The following is a 15826-nucleotide window of genomic DNA, read 5'->3' as shown; positions in this document are numbered from 1 at the left end:
ATGCGTGTATGTGCGTGTGTGTGTGTAAATGGAGAATCGGGGACTCACCCGGCCAGTTCCCGGGGTCATGGCTTGGTGACCTAGTTTTGGAAACCCTGTTCGTGTGCCTGAGACGGGCGTCACCGGCTCCCTGGAATCAGGAGCCCCAGGACGAGACATGATGATTTTAAGAGCCGCAGACAGAGAAAGGCCTCTGGGCCGGAGCCTCCGGGCGGCGGCACGGCTGGAAGTTCTCAGCCCACTGGCGTCTGCTTCCACTTCACAAGTTTTACTGTGGACTTGTTACCCATAATTATTATTATTAGCAGTTGGTGATAAAAGTTGTGGTTTTCTTTCCCCCACCCCTTCCCTCTTTATGAAGTTACATTGTAGCTCAACGTGTGTGTGTGTGTGTGTGTGTGTATGTGTGTGTGTGGGGGGGGGTGTCTAGCCTCCCTTGGGCATGCCTGGGGACAGGAATGACCTACACGTTGTCACCCTCGTTCACCGAAATAGACACACATACACTCACTTATACACACTCACACACACTTTCACTCACACACACCCACACAACCACACAACCATACACCCATACTCACACCCACACCTACTCATTTACTCCCATCCACACTCACACATGCACTCACTCACACAGCCTGGTCTGCAACATCCCCTCCTCTACTACCACACACACACACACACACGCACTTACACTGAGTGTGGGACTCAGGCTCCAAACCTTGCTCATCTTCAGTGGGGGAAATATTTCCGGAACGTTCCTGACCTCGCCAGGGACTGTGCCTGGTCTCGGGGCGAGGTGATTTCTACATCCACGAAGCACCGTGCTTAGGGGACCCTCCCCTCAATAAAACCCACCCCTGAAATGTCCAATATGTGTTTCAGACGTCACGTGTATTTGGTTACGATGGTCCTTTGAAACTGGTGAAATGACGATTGTCGCAGAGAGCAGGCCCAGCTTCTGTGCTGTGAGCTTGCACCCTCCTTGCGATCGGGGTGGGGTGCGATGGGGGGGTGCGCTTCTTCCTTGCGACTGCTCCCCACCGCCCCTTATACCCACATCCGAGCTCTGGGTAAAAGCCCAGAGGGGGTCCAGAGCGATGGGACAGCAGGGAGGGCGCTTGCCTCGCACACAGCCGACCCGGGTGGATCCTGCACCGAGATGGTCTTCGAACCCTGCCGGGAGCGATCCCTGAGCACAGAGTCGGGAGTTAGCCCTGCGCACTGCCGGGTGAGGCCCCAAATAAACAGGCCGACTGGCCGGCTTTAAAAAAAGAACCGCGGGGCTGGAAAGATAGTACAGCGGGGAGGACGTTTGCCTTGCACGTGGCTGACACCAGCTCAATCCCCGGCATCCCATAGGGTGCCCCGAGCACCGCCAGGCGTAATTCCTGAGCGCAGAGCCAGGAGTCACCCTGATCGTGGCTGGGTGTGACCTGAAACGAAAAAAAAAAAAAGAACCGCGATGATCCCCACGTGCTCACATAACTCGAGTAAGGCTTGTGTTTTTTTTTTTTTTAAACATAATTATTATTTTAAAAAAATCATCTTAACACAAATAGAGCTGCAGTCACAAAAGGTTTGTTTTTATTTCAGGAAAAAAATGAGTGGAGGCTTGTTCTTTCTCAAGTCTGAAACACCCGGGAAAGAAATGGCTGAGTGATCTCGGGTCTGGCTTACCCATCCTTACGTTTTCGGGGTCTCCCTGGCCGTGCTCGGGGGTCTCTGGGCCCTGCTCCCTGCAGACTCAGCGCTGTGCTCAGCCCCTGGAGTCCCTCCCGAGACCCACATTTCTGTCCGGTGGTTCCCGGGCGTGCAGTCCCTGGAGATGAACCTTCTTGGGCCCTGCTGCTGGGGACCAGCCTGTCAGGGCTTGGGGGGCTTCTTCCCCTGACAGTCATGGTTTCCCGCCCATCCTTGTGGCAACAGCCGGCCCCTCCCCCCGCCCCCGCTTGCTTGTACGGGCAGCCCCCTGCATGACTGACCTACAGACCGGAGTGTGTGAGTGCATGTGTGGGTGCGGGTGTGTGTGTGTGTGAGAGAGAGAGATAGAGGGGAGATGTGGGGTAGCGTTTGGAGGGATGGTCACAGGCGGTCATGGTGACCTTTGTGGGTGCGTGTTTCACGGCTCTCCTGCATTCTGAGGGTGACCTGCGGGGGCTGGGAGGGGGTGGGCTATGACACGTTAGAACCCGGCGGACACTTCCCAGATGATGATGGGGTCAGTGTATCTCTGGTGGTGGGTCAGTGTGTCACTGATGGTGGGTCAGTGTGTCACTGGTGGTGGGTAGGTGTACCATTGATGGTGGGTCAGTGTGTCACTGATGGTGGGTCAGTGTGTCACTGATGGTGGGTCAGTGTGTCACTGGTGGTGGGTAGGTGTACCATTGATGGTGGGTCAGTGTGTCACTGGTGGTGGGTAGGTGTACCATTGATGGTGGGTCAGTGTGTCACTGGTGGTGAGTGCCAGTGGAGCTTTTTTCCATGTGCTAGCTGGCATCAGCTTGCTTTTGGAGAAGTGTCTGTTGGGGGCTCTTTCTGCTTTCACTGTTCTTGTTTTGAGCCGCACCCTCCATCAGTGCTCAGGGCTTACTCGTGGCCCTGTGCTCCGGGGTCTGGTGCGCTGCTGCCTGTACTGACTCTCCGACGCCGTCTTCTTGCCTTTCAGTCCGAGCTGTCTTTTCTCCCCCTTTCCCTCTTTTGGCTTGTCCTCATTGCGTTATCTTGTGGTTGTTGACACCTTTCCTTATTTAATTACACGGCAAATAGATATAAAATGTCAGGTGCGGTGGCACCTGTGGTCCGTGCCCTGCCGTGGCGCGGTCTGCGTGCCACATGAACGCGGCGCCTGCTGTGTAGGGGCAGGACGGCGTCGGGAGGGCAGTACCAGAGAGGCGGCCGTGTCCGCAGAGACGACTTCGGACGGAGCCTGGAGGAGGGCTGCCTGAGGAAGGCGGCAGGCAGTAACCGTGAGCATCCAGCTCGCAGGGGCGCTGGGTACGAGGGTCGGGGGGGGGCTGGGCCCACAGACCCTGAGTTTTCTGCAGCCGCGTGGAGCGGCCAGGGCTGACATTTCCAGAGCTGAAAGAGAAACGCTGTGAACAAAGGCAGGAAGGGCAGCCGGGCCCAGATGTTGGTTTTGGCTGCGAAGCCCCTGACCAGTATTTTCTCAGGGACTGCGAATCCCTCGGAGCGTGGGGTCAGACAGGGTTGACTTGGGGGGTACGGAGGTGGGGAGGCTGGGGGTGTGGGAGTCACTCACCGATCCTTGTCCCCGTCCGTGGAGACTTCTGCCAAGCTCCCCACACGCCTCCTGGGGTGACATCCTGGCTGGGGGGGGGCGTGTCCCTGCTTCCGTGATAAGGGGGACAAGGGACAGTGCAGAGAAAGGGGCCCCAGGAAGCTGCCACCACCCTGCTCCCCGCATTCCTGCCTCTGTGTGTGTGTCATTGTGAGAATGTGCGTGTGAGACTGTGTGTGAGTGTGAGAGAGTGTAAGAGACTGTGAGTGTGTGAGAGACTGAGTGTGAGAGTGTGTGACTGTGAATGTGAGTGTGTGAGATGGTGTGAGTGAGACTGACAGAATGTGTGAGAGATTGTGTATGTATGAGGGTGAGCATGTGCGAGAGACTTTGTGTGAGTGTGAGGGTGTGAGAGACTGAGTGTGAGTGAAAGTGTGAGAGTGTGAGAGATTGTGTGAATGTCTGTGAGAGACTGTGTGAGAGACTGAGTGTGACAGTGAGTGTGTGAGAGACTGAGTGTGTGAGTGTGAGAGTGTATGACTGAATGTAAGAGTGTGAGAGTGAGAGACTGATAGAATGTGTGAGAGACTGTATGAGAGTGAGAGTGTGTGAGAGTGTGTGACTGTGAATGTGAGTGTGTGAAATTGTGTGAGTGAGAGACTGACAGAATGTGTGAGAGACTGTGTGAGTGTGAGTGTGTGTGAGAGACTGTGTGTGTATGTGTGTGTGTCCCCGTAGGCAGTCACGTGCCCTGGAGACGGTCCACATTTGGGGCCTCAGTTTCATCATTGTCAAATGAGGGAATCTGCACATGAGCGTTTTCTGGCCCGAGTCTGTCATCTCCGGGGGGACCCGTAGGGTTGTCTGCAGCCTTTGGTTCCCTCTGAGAGACCAGAACTGCCCAGCCCGGAGGCCCCCAGTTTCCAGACCCTCCCTCCCGCTCCCTCCCCTCCCCACTCCCGCTCCCTTCCCTCACCTCTCCCCCCTGCTCTCTCCTTTCTCCTGCCCTCTTCCTCCCCCTCTCCTCCCCCCTCCCTTGCTCCTTGTCCCTCCCCCTGCCTGGGATCGAACCCAGAACTCCCGGCCCAGGCTGTGCGCTCTGCCTGGCCCGTCCCCCGCCGCCTTGGGCTTCCTTCCTTCTTTCCATGTGGCACCTCAGAGGACTGGGCGGTGGAGTCAGGCAAGCTGGACGAGCTCGAATGGCAAACAGGTACCGGGGCCCGGGCCAAGGTTGGGGAGCAGCAGGGGCGCCCCAGGAGTTTTCCCTTGGAACAGCTCGCGGACGCGGAGAGCGATGGCATGGAGTTACAGGGCGCCCCGGGCCCGGGGGTCCTGGCCGCAGCCCGCGCTCCTGCCGGGCAGGTGGTCCTGTGTCATTCGGTGGCGTTTGCTTTGCGGGCCTGGAGATGTCGGGGAGCGGACACCTGCCCCCCCACGCGCACCCGCCCCGCAGAACGGCAGAGGGCATCTTTGGGGCGTCTGTTTCCCCTCACCGCGGGCTGAATTTTCACACCGCTCCTTGTTTGTTTAAACCAGGACCGGCTGACGTGGGCCCGAGGCCACCCTGGTCGGTCGTGTGGGGTTTCCAGGGGAGCAGCAAGCTCAGGGCCTGGCTTTGGGGCATTTCCTTTAAAATGGAAAGTTCCAGTTTGCTCTGGGGCCAGGACCTGTCCGAGAAGTGTGGGCCGGAGGTGCTTTCTGGGTCACTGTATGTTTGCGAGTGTATACCTTGTCCCCACACTGGCAGCAGTCCTGCTTTTCCTGGGAATCAGTCCTGGCATGATCCTCTTTGGGGTGTGTGTGTGTGTGTGTGTGTGTTACTGTGAGTAGCACTTGTGGGGTGATCTGAAAATTAGGGATCCACAGATCCCACGGGAATCCCAACCTCAGGTATGGAGGACTTGAGCCTTCTGGTACCTTCTCGTACCTTCTGGTGCCTTCTAGTGCGGCCAAGTGAGGCCCATGGGGCAGATGTAGACTCTGAGAACCATCATCCAACCCAAGGGTGATGCGGGTGGAAAGCCACCACGTGCCTCTGAAAGCTTGAGGTTCTCCGTACAGGGCTGAAGAGGGGGTGCAGAGGCCGGGGCACTTGCGATGCATACAGCAGGCCTGGGTTCGATCCCTGGCACCGCCAGCAGCAAGCCCTGACCCTCAGCAAACAAAACCACTGTATTTACACACTTTGGAAGGGACAGGGCCTGACGCTAATGGTCCTGGGTCATGCTTGCTGGAATTCCCAAGGGGACACAGACGCCTTGAAACAGGAGTGACGTGCCACGAGCCAGTCAGACCCCCTGGGAGCCCTGATGGGAAGGGGTGTGAGAGCTTCTTTGAACACTGGAGGCTGATACTCAGACTCAGACTCGGAGCTCCTCATTCTAACCTCCTTGCGCTTCTTTTACAAATAAGCAGCATGTGGGACTGAAACTCGGTGTCGTGAAACCCTCACGTGAAATCCCGGCGTCAAAAATAAAAATAAAAAAAAGGAGTAATAGCTGACTCAGCAACGGTCAAACTGTCCCAAGCAGAGAAGCGGCTCTGAGTGGCCCGTGGGCCGGAGAGGCCCCTGGTGTGGGTCCGGTGTATTGCTTTTTGTTTTGTTACTGTTTGCGCAGGGGTTGGGGGGCACAGGTGCCCGGGCACCTGAGGCAAACGGGAGCAGCCCTGACCTTCCGCTTCACGAGTATGTCGGTGAGAGGCACCCCAAGATGGGTTCTGGTCTGGCCCTTTTCTTGCACAGGGTCCCGGTTGCACGCGAATTCTGAACTCTGCCCCACAGTTACTGAAGACGTGGTGACTCTGACGTCAGATGGGGGGGGGGACTTGGCTACCTGGCGCCGGGGTCCGGGTGCTGGTCTGTCACCAGAGGCGTCACATCCACACGGGTTCCTGCTCACGCGCTCAGATCACTGCATGTCCCTTACGTCTGCGGGGCGCTGGGGGAGAGGGAGGCCAGGCCAGAGCGTGTTTATGGAAAACGCCTCACGCCTGGCAGCGGCGGCCCTGGGCCCGGGAGCCGGCTGCCAGAAACTTTCCACTGGGAGCAGGCCTGCAGGGGCGGGGGGGGGGTACTGGGGGCCGAGCCGGGGGGCCCGGCCTGGGTGGTGACCGTGTCCTCTTGCGCGATCTGTGTAGGTGAAGCCGCTCTCCGGGGAGAACCCAGGATGCAGACGCTGCCCGTGACCTCCGCCCTGACCAGCCACCGCACTGGCCCCCCGCCCATCAGCCCCAGCAAGCGGAAGTTCAGCGTGGACCTGGGGGTGGACGAGCTGGAGTGTGAGGGCGACCACGCCTCCAAGATGAGCCGCATCTTCAGCCCCCAGCTGTGAGTGGGGGTCTCGGGAGGGAGTGCAGGGTGGGCACGGCACAGCAGCCCAGCCAAGGTGGGGCCACGACCCCGACTTCTTCCCAGCGCCCTGGAGTGACCTTGGGGTGCTGACCCGGGGAGCCCCCCCACCCCACACTTACCAGGTGGGGTCCTGCTCATCTCCCTGGGGTGGGGTCCTGCCCATCTCCCCCCAGAGCTGCCCGGGGTGGGGTCCTGCCCATTTCCCCTCCTTCCCAGAAGGGGTGGTCAGTGCAGTCCCCAGGAAGCAGGGGCAGCGGCCACTCAGACGGACCGTTTCTCCCTTGTGTGTTCCGGGTGCCCAAGTGGAAGGACACTTCGGGGTTGGAGACCCAGTGGCACACCCACGACACAGCTGGGAGCTGTTCCTGGGTCTTGGCACCATCCCCCACATGTGAAGTGAAGGGGCGTGGCGAATGTTCTGGAACATTCTGCAAGGGTTCTGTTTGGCCGCAGCGCTGACAGTGTTCCGACCCCGCCTGCGGGCGCCCTCCCTCCCCCCGCACGCTCACCTGGCACAGACGCGCAGTGGGGGGGGGGGGCTGCACGACATGGGAGTCACCCCACCCCACCTGCCGCCCCCCACGATTCCCCCCGCAGCCCCCCAGGGAGTGCAGGCGCCGCCGGCAGCCTCAGCTGCCGGGATGGGCAGAGCGCCCGGCGCCGTGATTGGCCGAGGCAGAGGAGGGGCGGGGCTTTGTCCCGCGGTCCCCAGGTGGGTCCCAGGTGCGGGCGCGCGGGAAGGGGCCGGTCCCGCTGCAGCCCAGCCCGCAGGCCCGCGTGCCGCGCATTCCAGCCGCTCGGACTGGAGTGCTCAGTCATGAGACACGCTGACAGAGGTATGTCTCCTCCATAAATCACCGCGGCCTTACTCAGAGGCTGAGCCTGCAGTCTGCGGCCCTGGAATTTGCTGCTATCAGGAATGCGGCGTGAGGCTCTGCAGAAATAATGAGCTCTCGCAGGCAGGCAGGCAGGCAGGCAGGGAGGGGCCATCCCCGACCCCGCTCCCTCGGCTGCTCCGAGCGCATTCTTCAGTTCCTAGGAATTTCTTGTTTTCTCGCAGCCCTCCGCCCCAACCCAAACAAGACACATTTCTTTTTCTTTCTTTCTTTCTTTTTCTTTTTAACAGATTTTTGCTGCAGGATAGAGGAGGGCCAGGGAAGGCAGCCTTGAGATAGGAAGTTTTGTGCCTTGGTCCAAATCCTGATTCTGCCCGGGGTCCTTGGGACGGGCACGGAATGTATCTGACTCAATATTCTTATTTGTGAAAGGGTCAGGATAATCACTGATCTGAAACCTAGTGTAAGCGTTCCAACGAACACATGCAAGGAGGTTTGGGCATAGTACTGCCCGCGGTTGTTGATCGAGGTTCAGCCTTTTCCCAACCCTGGTAGCGATGGGGAAGGGGCCGACTGGTCAGGACGAACTGAGCTGCCGAGAGAAATGTGCGTTTGAGCTGGAATGGCGGGGTTCACGTTCGCTTGGTGTGTTGTTGCTTTCCACCCTCCTGAGAGGGGCAGGTGAGACCAATAAGAAGCCCCTTCCTCCTCACCTTCAGCTGGCAGTGAAGGCAGGTGGTTAGCGTGGCCCAAGCCTTTATTGATGGTATTCGGATGCGGGAGCTTTTAGGAAGTGCCTTTGTAACTCCAGGGAAGATACAGATCAGTCGAGGTCTGTGATGACATTCTCAAGTATGTGAAGTGTGAATAATAGTGGTAGCCTCCGGACGTCCTGTGCAGTTCACAATAGGCATAGATCCCGGGCTGTGTCCCCACCCTGTCTCCCCCCCGCCCAACACACACACACACACTCGGGATTTGTGGAGAAGAGGCAGTCGGGGTGCACTCAGAGTGGCACCAGGCCACAGGGGATGTCACTCATTCCAGTCCCGCCCCCAGAGGCTCTGCTTGGCTTCCAGGAGCTGGGGGACAGGCATTCAGGAAGCCGACACGTCGTCATCTCCCTTCCTGTGTCCGTCCTCCATCAGTGTCCTTCTGTGACGTGAGCGGCCCCACCTCTGAGCTGTGGTATCTCCCTTCCTCTCTATTTACTATGGGCAAAGACGTTCTCTGTAATAAATTACCGGCTCGTTTATTTGGAGAAGAACGCCCTAGTGTATTTATCTCTTGAAGGCGATTACGGAACGATTTTTTTTTTTTTTGCTCTTTATCTTCTTGGAACATGTGAATGTGTCAGGAAAATGTGGTTTGTTTACTTTATCGCTAAAGAAATCACAGTAACTCTGAGGAAGGAATATTGTTGAGAAACCATTTGACAGCCAGCTGAGAGGCTCAGGGAGCCGCGTTGCTTTGGCCGCGTGTCCTTATAACCGTCTTATGAAGATGTTTTTTTCGGTCAAGATGGAGAGTCTCTGAGCCAGAACAAGGAAGCTACAGAGAATCTGGCTAAATTTCTATGTGCTTTGGGAGGAGGAGGAGGAGGAGGAGGAGGAGGAGGAAGAGGAGGAGGAGGAGGAGGAGGAGGAGGAGAGAGAAGAAACATGTCCATCGGGGTTTCTCCAGGATTCGCAACTGTAGGGTTTCTGGCTCGGATTCTAGCCCCTTCCAACCTGTTAAATCTTTATTAATTTTCACGTTGACGTGGCGATCCTGAGAATTAGTTTTTCTTTTCCGCAGCAAGGCGATCCAAAGGGCCTCCCACACAGAAGGTGGAGTAAGACGCGAGGGGGGGCTGCAGGGGGTTGGCCTGGGGGGTTGTCGGTAGCAGACCTGAGCTCTCCTGCCCCATCTCTGCCTGCTGAGCTGTGGGCCCAGGGTCGGTAGCTCGCCCGCAGCCGCTCCTGCAGTGGCTCCTGTGTCCTCATTAACAGGTGCCTGTCTTATTTTCTGGCAACTCAAATGCTCCTCTTGTAACCTGCTTCTCCAGGGGACCTTCCTTCCTTTCAGTGGAGAGTTCCCCCCGCCCCAAACACACACACACACACACACACACACACACAGCCCACACTGCTAGATCGGAGCTGTCTGATGTGATAGCCGCCGGTCAATTCATATTTAAAATAGAGGAGAAATTTTGCTTCCTCGCTCCCCCTGGCTATGCTTCAAGCTCCGAAGCCAGGCGAGGGTGCAGGCAGCCATGTTGGTGGTGGCCGTCTTGGAAGCAGCCGTGCGGCCATATTGGGGGTGGCGTCGTTTGGGGGTGGCAGGGATGTGGGAGCCGTCCAGCGCACTGCACTGGCTCTGGGCCCTGGCCCAGGGGAGACGTAGGGACCCACCCGTTCGTGTCACGCCTCCAGGCTGTTCACCAGCATCTCATGTGGAGGGCTGCATCGTCCAGTGTCACACACTCACCCCAGCCCGGGAGAAACAGACTCCCACCCTGGGCGAGTGCCACGTCCACACCGCCACGCTTCTCCTCCCTCCCACTGGCGTTGGCGGTGGGGCCCTGGCCCCAGCATCAGTGTGTGGGGAAGTGCCAGATCCCCCAGCAGCTGCTCTTCCTGGCATCTGGGTGCTGAGCTGCTCTGAGCCTGTGGTCTCATCCCCATGCCAGGGCGATGCGGTGCGGTGCGGGGCCCCTGTTCACAGCCGTGCAGTCCTCAGGTACAAGTGGGCACTGCCTGGGTGGTGCACATCAGCTCTAGGACTTTGCCAAAAGAATCATGTCGAAAAGAAGACATGACACTGCTGGCGGCGGTGACCCCCACATTCTGGGACTCTGGGGAGCATCCCTGGCAGGTAGACCCTGATGAGACTTCTGCTGAAAGCAGAGTGTGTGTGCGCGTGTGCATATGTGTGTATATGTGCATGTGTGTGTGCATGTGTGTGTGCATATGTGTGCATTTTTATGTGTCGGTGTGTGCATTTGTGTGTGTCGGTGTGTGCATTCATCTTTGTGCATTTGTGGGTATGTGTGTCTATGCGTATATGTGTGTCCGTGTGTAGGTGTGTGCGTGTGTTTGTATATATGCGTATGCATATGTGTGTGCATTTTTGTGTGTATGTGTGTGCATTTATGTGTGTGCTTTTGTGGGTATGTGTGTCTGTGTATATATGGAGCAATAGCACAGCGGCAGGTCATTTGCCTTGTGGGCAGCCAGCCTGGCCGAGCCGAGTTCGATTCCTCTGCCCCTCTGGGAGAGTCCGGCAAGCTACTGAGAGTATCTCTCCTGCACGGCAAAGCCTGGCAAGCTCCCCGTGACGTATTCAGTATGCCAAACATAGTAACAACAAGTCTCACGATGGAGAAGTTGCTGGTGCCCGCTCGAGCAAATCGGTGATCAATGGGAGGACAGTGTTTGTGTTTGACAGACAGCGTATATGTATATATGAGTGTGTGCATGTGTGTGTGTGTTTATGCGTGTGTGCATGTGTGCGCCCCACATCCTAGAGATTCCAGGGTCCCGACTGCATGTGTGCAGTCATGAGCCCATCCTGCTGACGTCACCGCTCTCATTCAGTGCTCCCAGGGAGATGGCCCTTGGCGAGGAGGCGTGTCTGTCTGTGCGTCCATGGGCACGCGCACGTGTCAGAGTTCTGTGCTGGGCAGCAGTGGCCCAGGAGGGTCATGGTTTGAAAGCGGCAGAGCTGAGAGAGCTCCCGGGTGGCCCCCCCAGCCCAGCAGGCACCTCTGTGTTTTCCCGGGAGTGCCCCCGGCCTGCAGTGTGAAGGCAGAGAGTGCCCGCCGGGGGCAGCCTGCAGGAGCCGCCACCCGCCGGGAGCCGGTGCCCGAGGAACACAGCGGCTGGACACTCCCATGTGTGGGTGCTGCATCTAGTACGTGGCCCCTCTCTCTACTCAGGTTTTCCGTGCCCTGATCTTGGGGCCTGACTCAAAACCAGTGCTCAGGGCCTCCTCCTGGCTCTGCACTCAGGAGCTACTCCTGGCAGTGCTCGGGGGAACATCTGGGATGCCGGGGATCAAGCCCGGGTCGCCCTCCCCGCTGTCCTGTAGTCTCCAGCCCCTCACAGCCCCTTCTTCCTCCTCCTGCTCCTCCCTCATCCGAGTTCCCATCGGCCCGCGAGTGTGAACCGATATAAGAGGGAAATCCTGACAGACGCAAACCGGGACTTTGGTGCCAATGGCCGATGGGCACCCAGGAAAGTGGGTACCCAGTGACCATGGGTGATGCATCTGCTCCCATGGGCCCCGCCAGCGTCTGTGTGCTGGAAGGGGTTGTCTGCACACCCACGGATGTTTGGGGGAGTCTGTGGCTTGGGGGTTGCTGGGACCCAGGGCAGTGTTCCCGCCCTCCCCTGCTTCCTGTGTCCATGGCGTCTGTAGCTGGACACGCGGGGCCCCTCTTGGGCTTTGAGTCAGTGCCTGAACTGGAACCAGGGTGGGAAGAGAGGTTGGCGCTCCAACACCCCCACGCTCGCGGGCCGGACCTCGGGGGCCATCTCGTGCCCCCCACAAGTGTTTTGCTAGTGAAGTGTGGTACTTTGAAGCCGGGCACGGGCCTGACCTGGGCCCAGCGGGTCCTGCTTTGCCAGGCTGGAGGCATTTCTCATTTTCACAGTTCTGCCGAAAACAAAGGCCCCTTATCCGGCAGGCAGGCGGGCGGGCGGGCAGGAGCGGCTGACATCAGCCTCCCGAAGCATCTCCGCCTTAAGAGTCTCCAGCTCAGGCGTGGGGGTGGGGGCGGGGAGCCCCAGGCCTCCTGGTCACGAGGAGGGGGCCAGGGTTCCTGGGGGGGACAAGGGGGGCAGATTCAGGACCCCTGGAATCTCCAACGTCTCCAGGGTCACAGAACAGGAGATGAGCTGGCCTTGCCCCGAGGCTTCTTTAGGGATACCCAGGGCTGGGGGCCAGAGCGTGAGCACAGTGGGGAGGGCGTTTTCCCTGCACGCGGCCCACCCGGTTCGATCCCCGGCATCCCATTGGGTCCCCTGAGCACTGCCAGGAGTAACCCCTGAGCACTGCCAGGTGTGACCTAAAAAGCCAAAAAAAAGAGTATTCAGAGTTGGGGGGTCAGGGCAGGGGTCAGACTGCCCCAGCACTGTGCCCCTAGTACCACTGAGTGTGACCCCTGAGTGACACGGGGTTCGGGAGTCCTGGGGATCTCTGGCTTAGCATCCTTGGGCCCTCGCAGCCCTCCTTGAGCCCCCCGGAGCCCCCATGCCAGTATGACGCTTACCAGGACGCCCCTTGAGGACGCTTCAGCAGCAGCCCAGGGGGACCCGGGAGGCCAGGCTGGAGGTTGTCCCGGGCTGCCCAGCTGTGAACTTGCGGGGAACTGGCTCCTCTGCTGTCCTGGCCATGGGAGCGCTCGCATCCGCCACCGGGGCCTGCGCCTGTCGGTCTGGGCGGGGTCTCAGGTCAGCAGCCTGCACACCTTGGCGACTCGGCACACACATACGCTCGCACGCACACGTAAGCACACATGCGTGCGAGCACACACACACCCCTGCACACACACCTTCACAGCGGTCCATATGAGTGCACAGGCACAGGAGCACATGTGTGCTCACGCACACACACGGAGGCACACATGTGGACTCACAGGCATAGTCATGCATGGAAGCACACGCACGCAGGGCAGCATCCGTGCACCTTCACAGCAGCACGTCTGCACACTCACACACAAGCATGGAAGCACACGTGGAATCACATGCACGCTCATGCACACGCGTGTACACAGAGGCGCGTGTACACACAGGCATGCTTGTACACGCGCTCATCCTCCTGAAACCTCCCCCGTCTGTTTCTGCCAGAGAACTTGGCACCACATCAGTGTCTGGGACCCGCAGCCCTGCCCTCCAGATGCCCAATCCCCTGCAGCCTCCCCTGGGGCTGGGTGCATAGCCACACGCCTCGCCTCTTGTGTCCGGCAGGGCAGCCCACCTCCTCCCTCCTCCCCGTCCAGGCCTCCCCCAACATCCGCACACTGGCGGGGTCCCGGGTTGGCCACTGCTGACCTGGCTCTGCCGGGATCACCCTCGGATGCCTGCGGGACCCCAAGCCTGGAGCGTGCCTGCCTCATGTCTGGCACAGTGACCCTCCTGACAGTGACCCTCCCAGACAGGTGGCCCTCGAGCGCTAGGAGGCGTTCGGATGGAAATGATGCCCCACCCTGAGGGACCACAGGGGAGTCCCTGCCCGTGGGGACAGCTGCGCTCTCACAGAGGGCACAGGACTGGCTTTTAGACACGCGGCCACCCCAGGGCTCCCCTATGCCTCTTGTCTTGCCTTGAAGTTCAGGGATGGAAGTTGCTAGAATGGGGTGCGGCCCACCGCCCTCTCTGCCCTCTCCCCAGATGGGAGATGCGGCTATGGGGTGTCCAGTTGGATCAGAGATGCCTCCTGCCCCGGCCCTGAGTGGATGCAGGTCAGGCCTTGTGGGGGGGGGCGCCCTGGGAAGGGCCCCCGAGGGTCTGGCCGCTCTGGCTGTGCCGTCACGGGGGCTCACGGGGCTCAGTCTGATTTTCGTGTGGGCCTGAGTATGCTGGGGGACATGGTGGCCACAGACATCACCTGCCCTTGAGTGGACCATGTGTGGCGGACGCCATGTTGAAGGGGGTGGTGGACACCACGGTTGGAGCATTTGGAGGGCCAATATGGGGGCAGGTTCCGAGGTGGGGCAGCCAGTGCCTCTAGGGCTCCCTCCCTCCCTTCCTTCCCTCCCTCCCCCTCCTTCTTCTTCCTTCCTTCCTCCCTCCCTCCCTCCCTCCCTCCCTTCCTTCCTTCCTTCCCTCCCCCTCCTTCTTCCTTCCTTCTTTCCTTCCTTCCTTCCTTCCTTCCTTCCTTCCTTCCTTCCCTCCCTCCCCCCTCCCTCCCTCCTTCCCTCCCTCCCTCCCTCCCTCCTTCCTTCCTTCCTTCCTTCCTTCCTTCCTTCCTTCCTTCCCTCTCTCCCTCCTTCCCTCCCTCCTTCCTTCCCTTCTTCCCTCCTTCCTTCCCTTCCTTCTTCCCTTCCCTCCCTCCCTCCCTCCCTTCCTTCCTCCTCCCTCCCTCCCTCCCACCGGGTGGTGCTCAGCTCACTCCTGGCTCTGACTCAGGAATCACTCCTGGGGTCCTCCCTGCTGTCCACTCACTCTGGCCCCTCTGGCCCTTGTCTGACCCTGGGCTGTTAGGTGGGGTCTGGGGCGGGGGCGGCAGGTGGCTCCGGAGTGGCCGAGGCCCCTGGTCACTGGCAGCCGCCATCACGGCTGAGGTCTGGGCAGTGCTGGGCCGCTTCAGGGACTTCAGGGGTGGTGGATACACGCATGTCGCAGCCCGGGCACCTCACCGCACCTGTCTCCTCCCCCGGGGCTGGGGACTCCTCGAGGCCTGCCCCCCTCCCCCACTCTTCACTCAGGTGTTCTGTTCCTGTGGTCCCCACCTGGACTCGCTCTCCCCATTGGGGACCCCTCCAGGCCTGCCCCCACCCTAGGTGAGCTCTGCATGGGCACCCCAGGGCCAGAGCGGGACGTGCCACCTCAGGGCTGTAAGCATCGAATGACGTGGGCGTGTGGGTGGGTGTGTGGGCGTGGGGAGCGGGAGCCGCGCCAGAGGGGAGCCGGGAGGTGGGCACGGTTGGTGGGAGTCTCTGGGGCGGCGGCAGCTTCCAAGGGGTCCCCTTCGCCTTGGCCCCTCCCCTGGGCCGCACCCCGTGCTTGGTGGATTTCCCGCGCCCGCCTCTGCGCGTTGCTGGGATCAAACCCGAGGCGTGACGCCCGCAGGGTCGGTCCCTGCTGAGCCCCGAGCCGGCCTCTGGGCGGTATGGGGTGCCTGGGGTCCTGACCGACCTCTAGTGAAGGGGTGGGGGGTGCCGGGGGGTGCGGCGTGGCTCAGGACCTCCGACAGGTGGCCGGGCCTGTGTGTCACCATTTGAGCTGTACCCCCAGACCCAGTGGCTTTGCCTTTGTTTTGTTTCTGGAACATTCTTGGCAGTGACCCCCACACCCCCCGCTCTGCGTGGGGACGGTGTGGCCCTGGGTGGGGGGGTCCTGGGGGTCCCCAGCCTCTCGCAGGCCTTCATGCTGCCAGTGCTTCCAGCTTCGGGGACTCCTGGGGGCTGGAGCCTTCGTTCCTCCCCCCTTTCTCCTAATCCTGCAACCCTCTCCGTCTCCAAAGCCTGTCCCGGGAGCACCCGCTCAGCGGGAGGGAGCACGGGGAGAGGGGGGCCTTCTAGCCCAAAGCAGCTACTAAAAGACTTGCTCAGGCTCCCCTGGGCCCCTGGGCCATGTGCGATGGGGGCTGGGGACAGGTAGAGCAGGTGGGGGAGATGCTGAGGGGGGTGGGGGAGCTGCAGGGGAGAGGGGGGAGGAGCAGGGATGAGGGGGAGGAGCAGGCCCTGCT

At 60.0% G+C, this 15826-nt stretch overlaps 1 protein-coding gene across 4 annotated transcripts in view; it reads left to right on the top strand.

The window, feature by feature from the left end:
• VGLL4 (vestigial like family member 4) overlaps window positions 1-15826 on the top strand; it is a 98365-nt gene that overhangs the window by 72266 nt on the left and 10273 nt on the right. For all 4 annotated transcript variants that reach the window (XM_056129628.1, XM_056129627.1, XM_056129626.1 and 1 more), the window contains one exon: window positions 6380-6569. In XM_056129628.1, the coding sequence (XP_055985603.1) occupies window positions 6380-6569 (190 nt within the window). The remainder of the gene's footprint in view (window positions 1-6379; window positions 6570-15826) is intronic.

This window comes from Sorex fumeus, unplaced genomic scaffold, assembly GCF_029834395.1.
Source record: "Sorex fumeus unplaced genomic scaffold, SorFum_2.1 ptg000072l, whole genome shotgun sequence".
Lineage (NCBI taxonomy): Eukaryota > Metazoa > Chordata > Mammalia > Eulipotyphla > Soricidae > Sorex > Sorex fumeus.
Note: the sequence above shows the minus strand (reverse complement) of the source record. Positions and strands in the feature narration are given on the sequence as shown.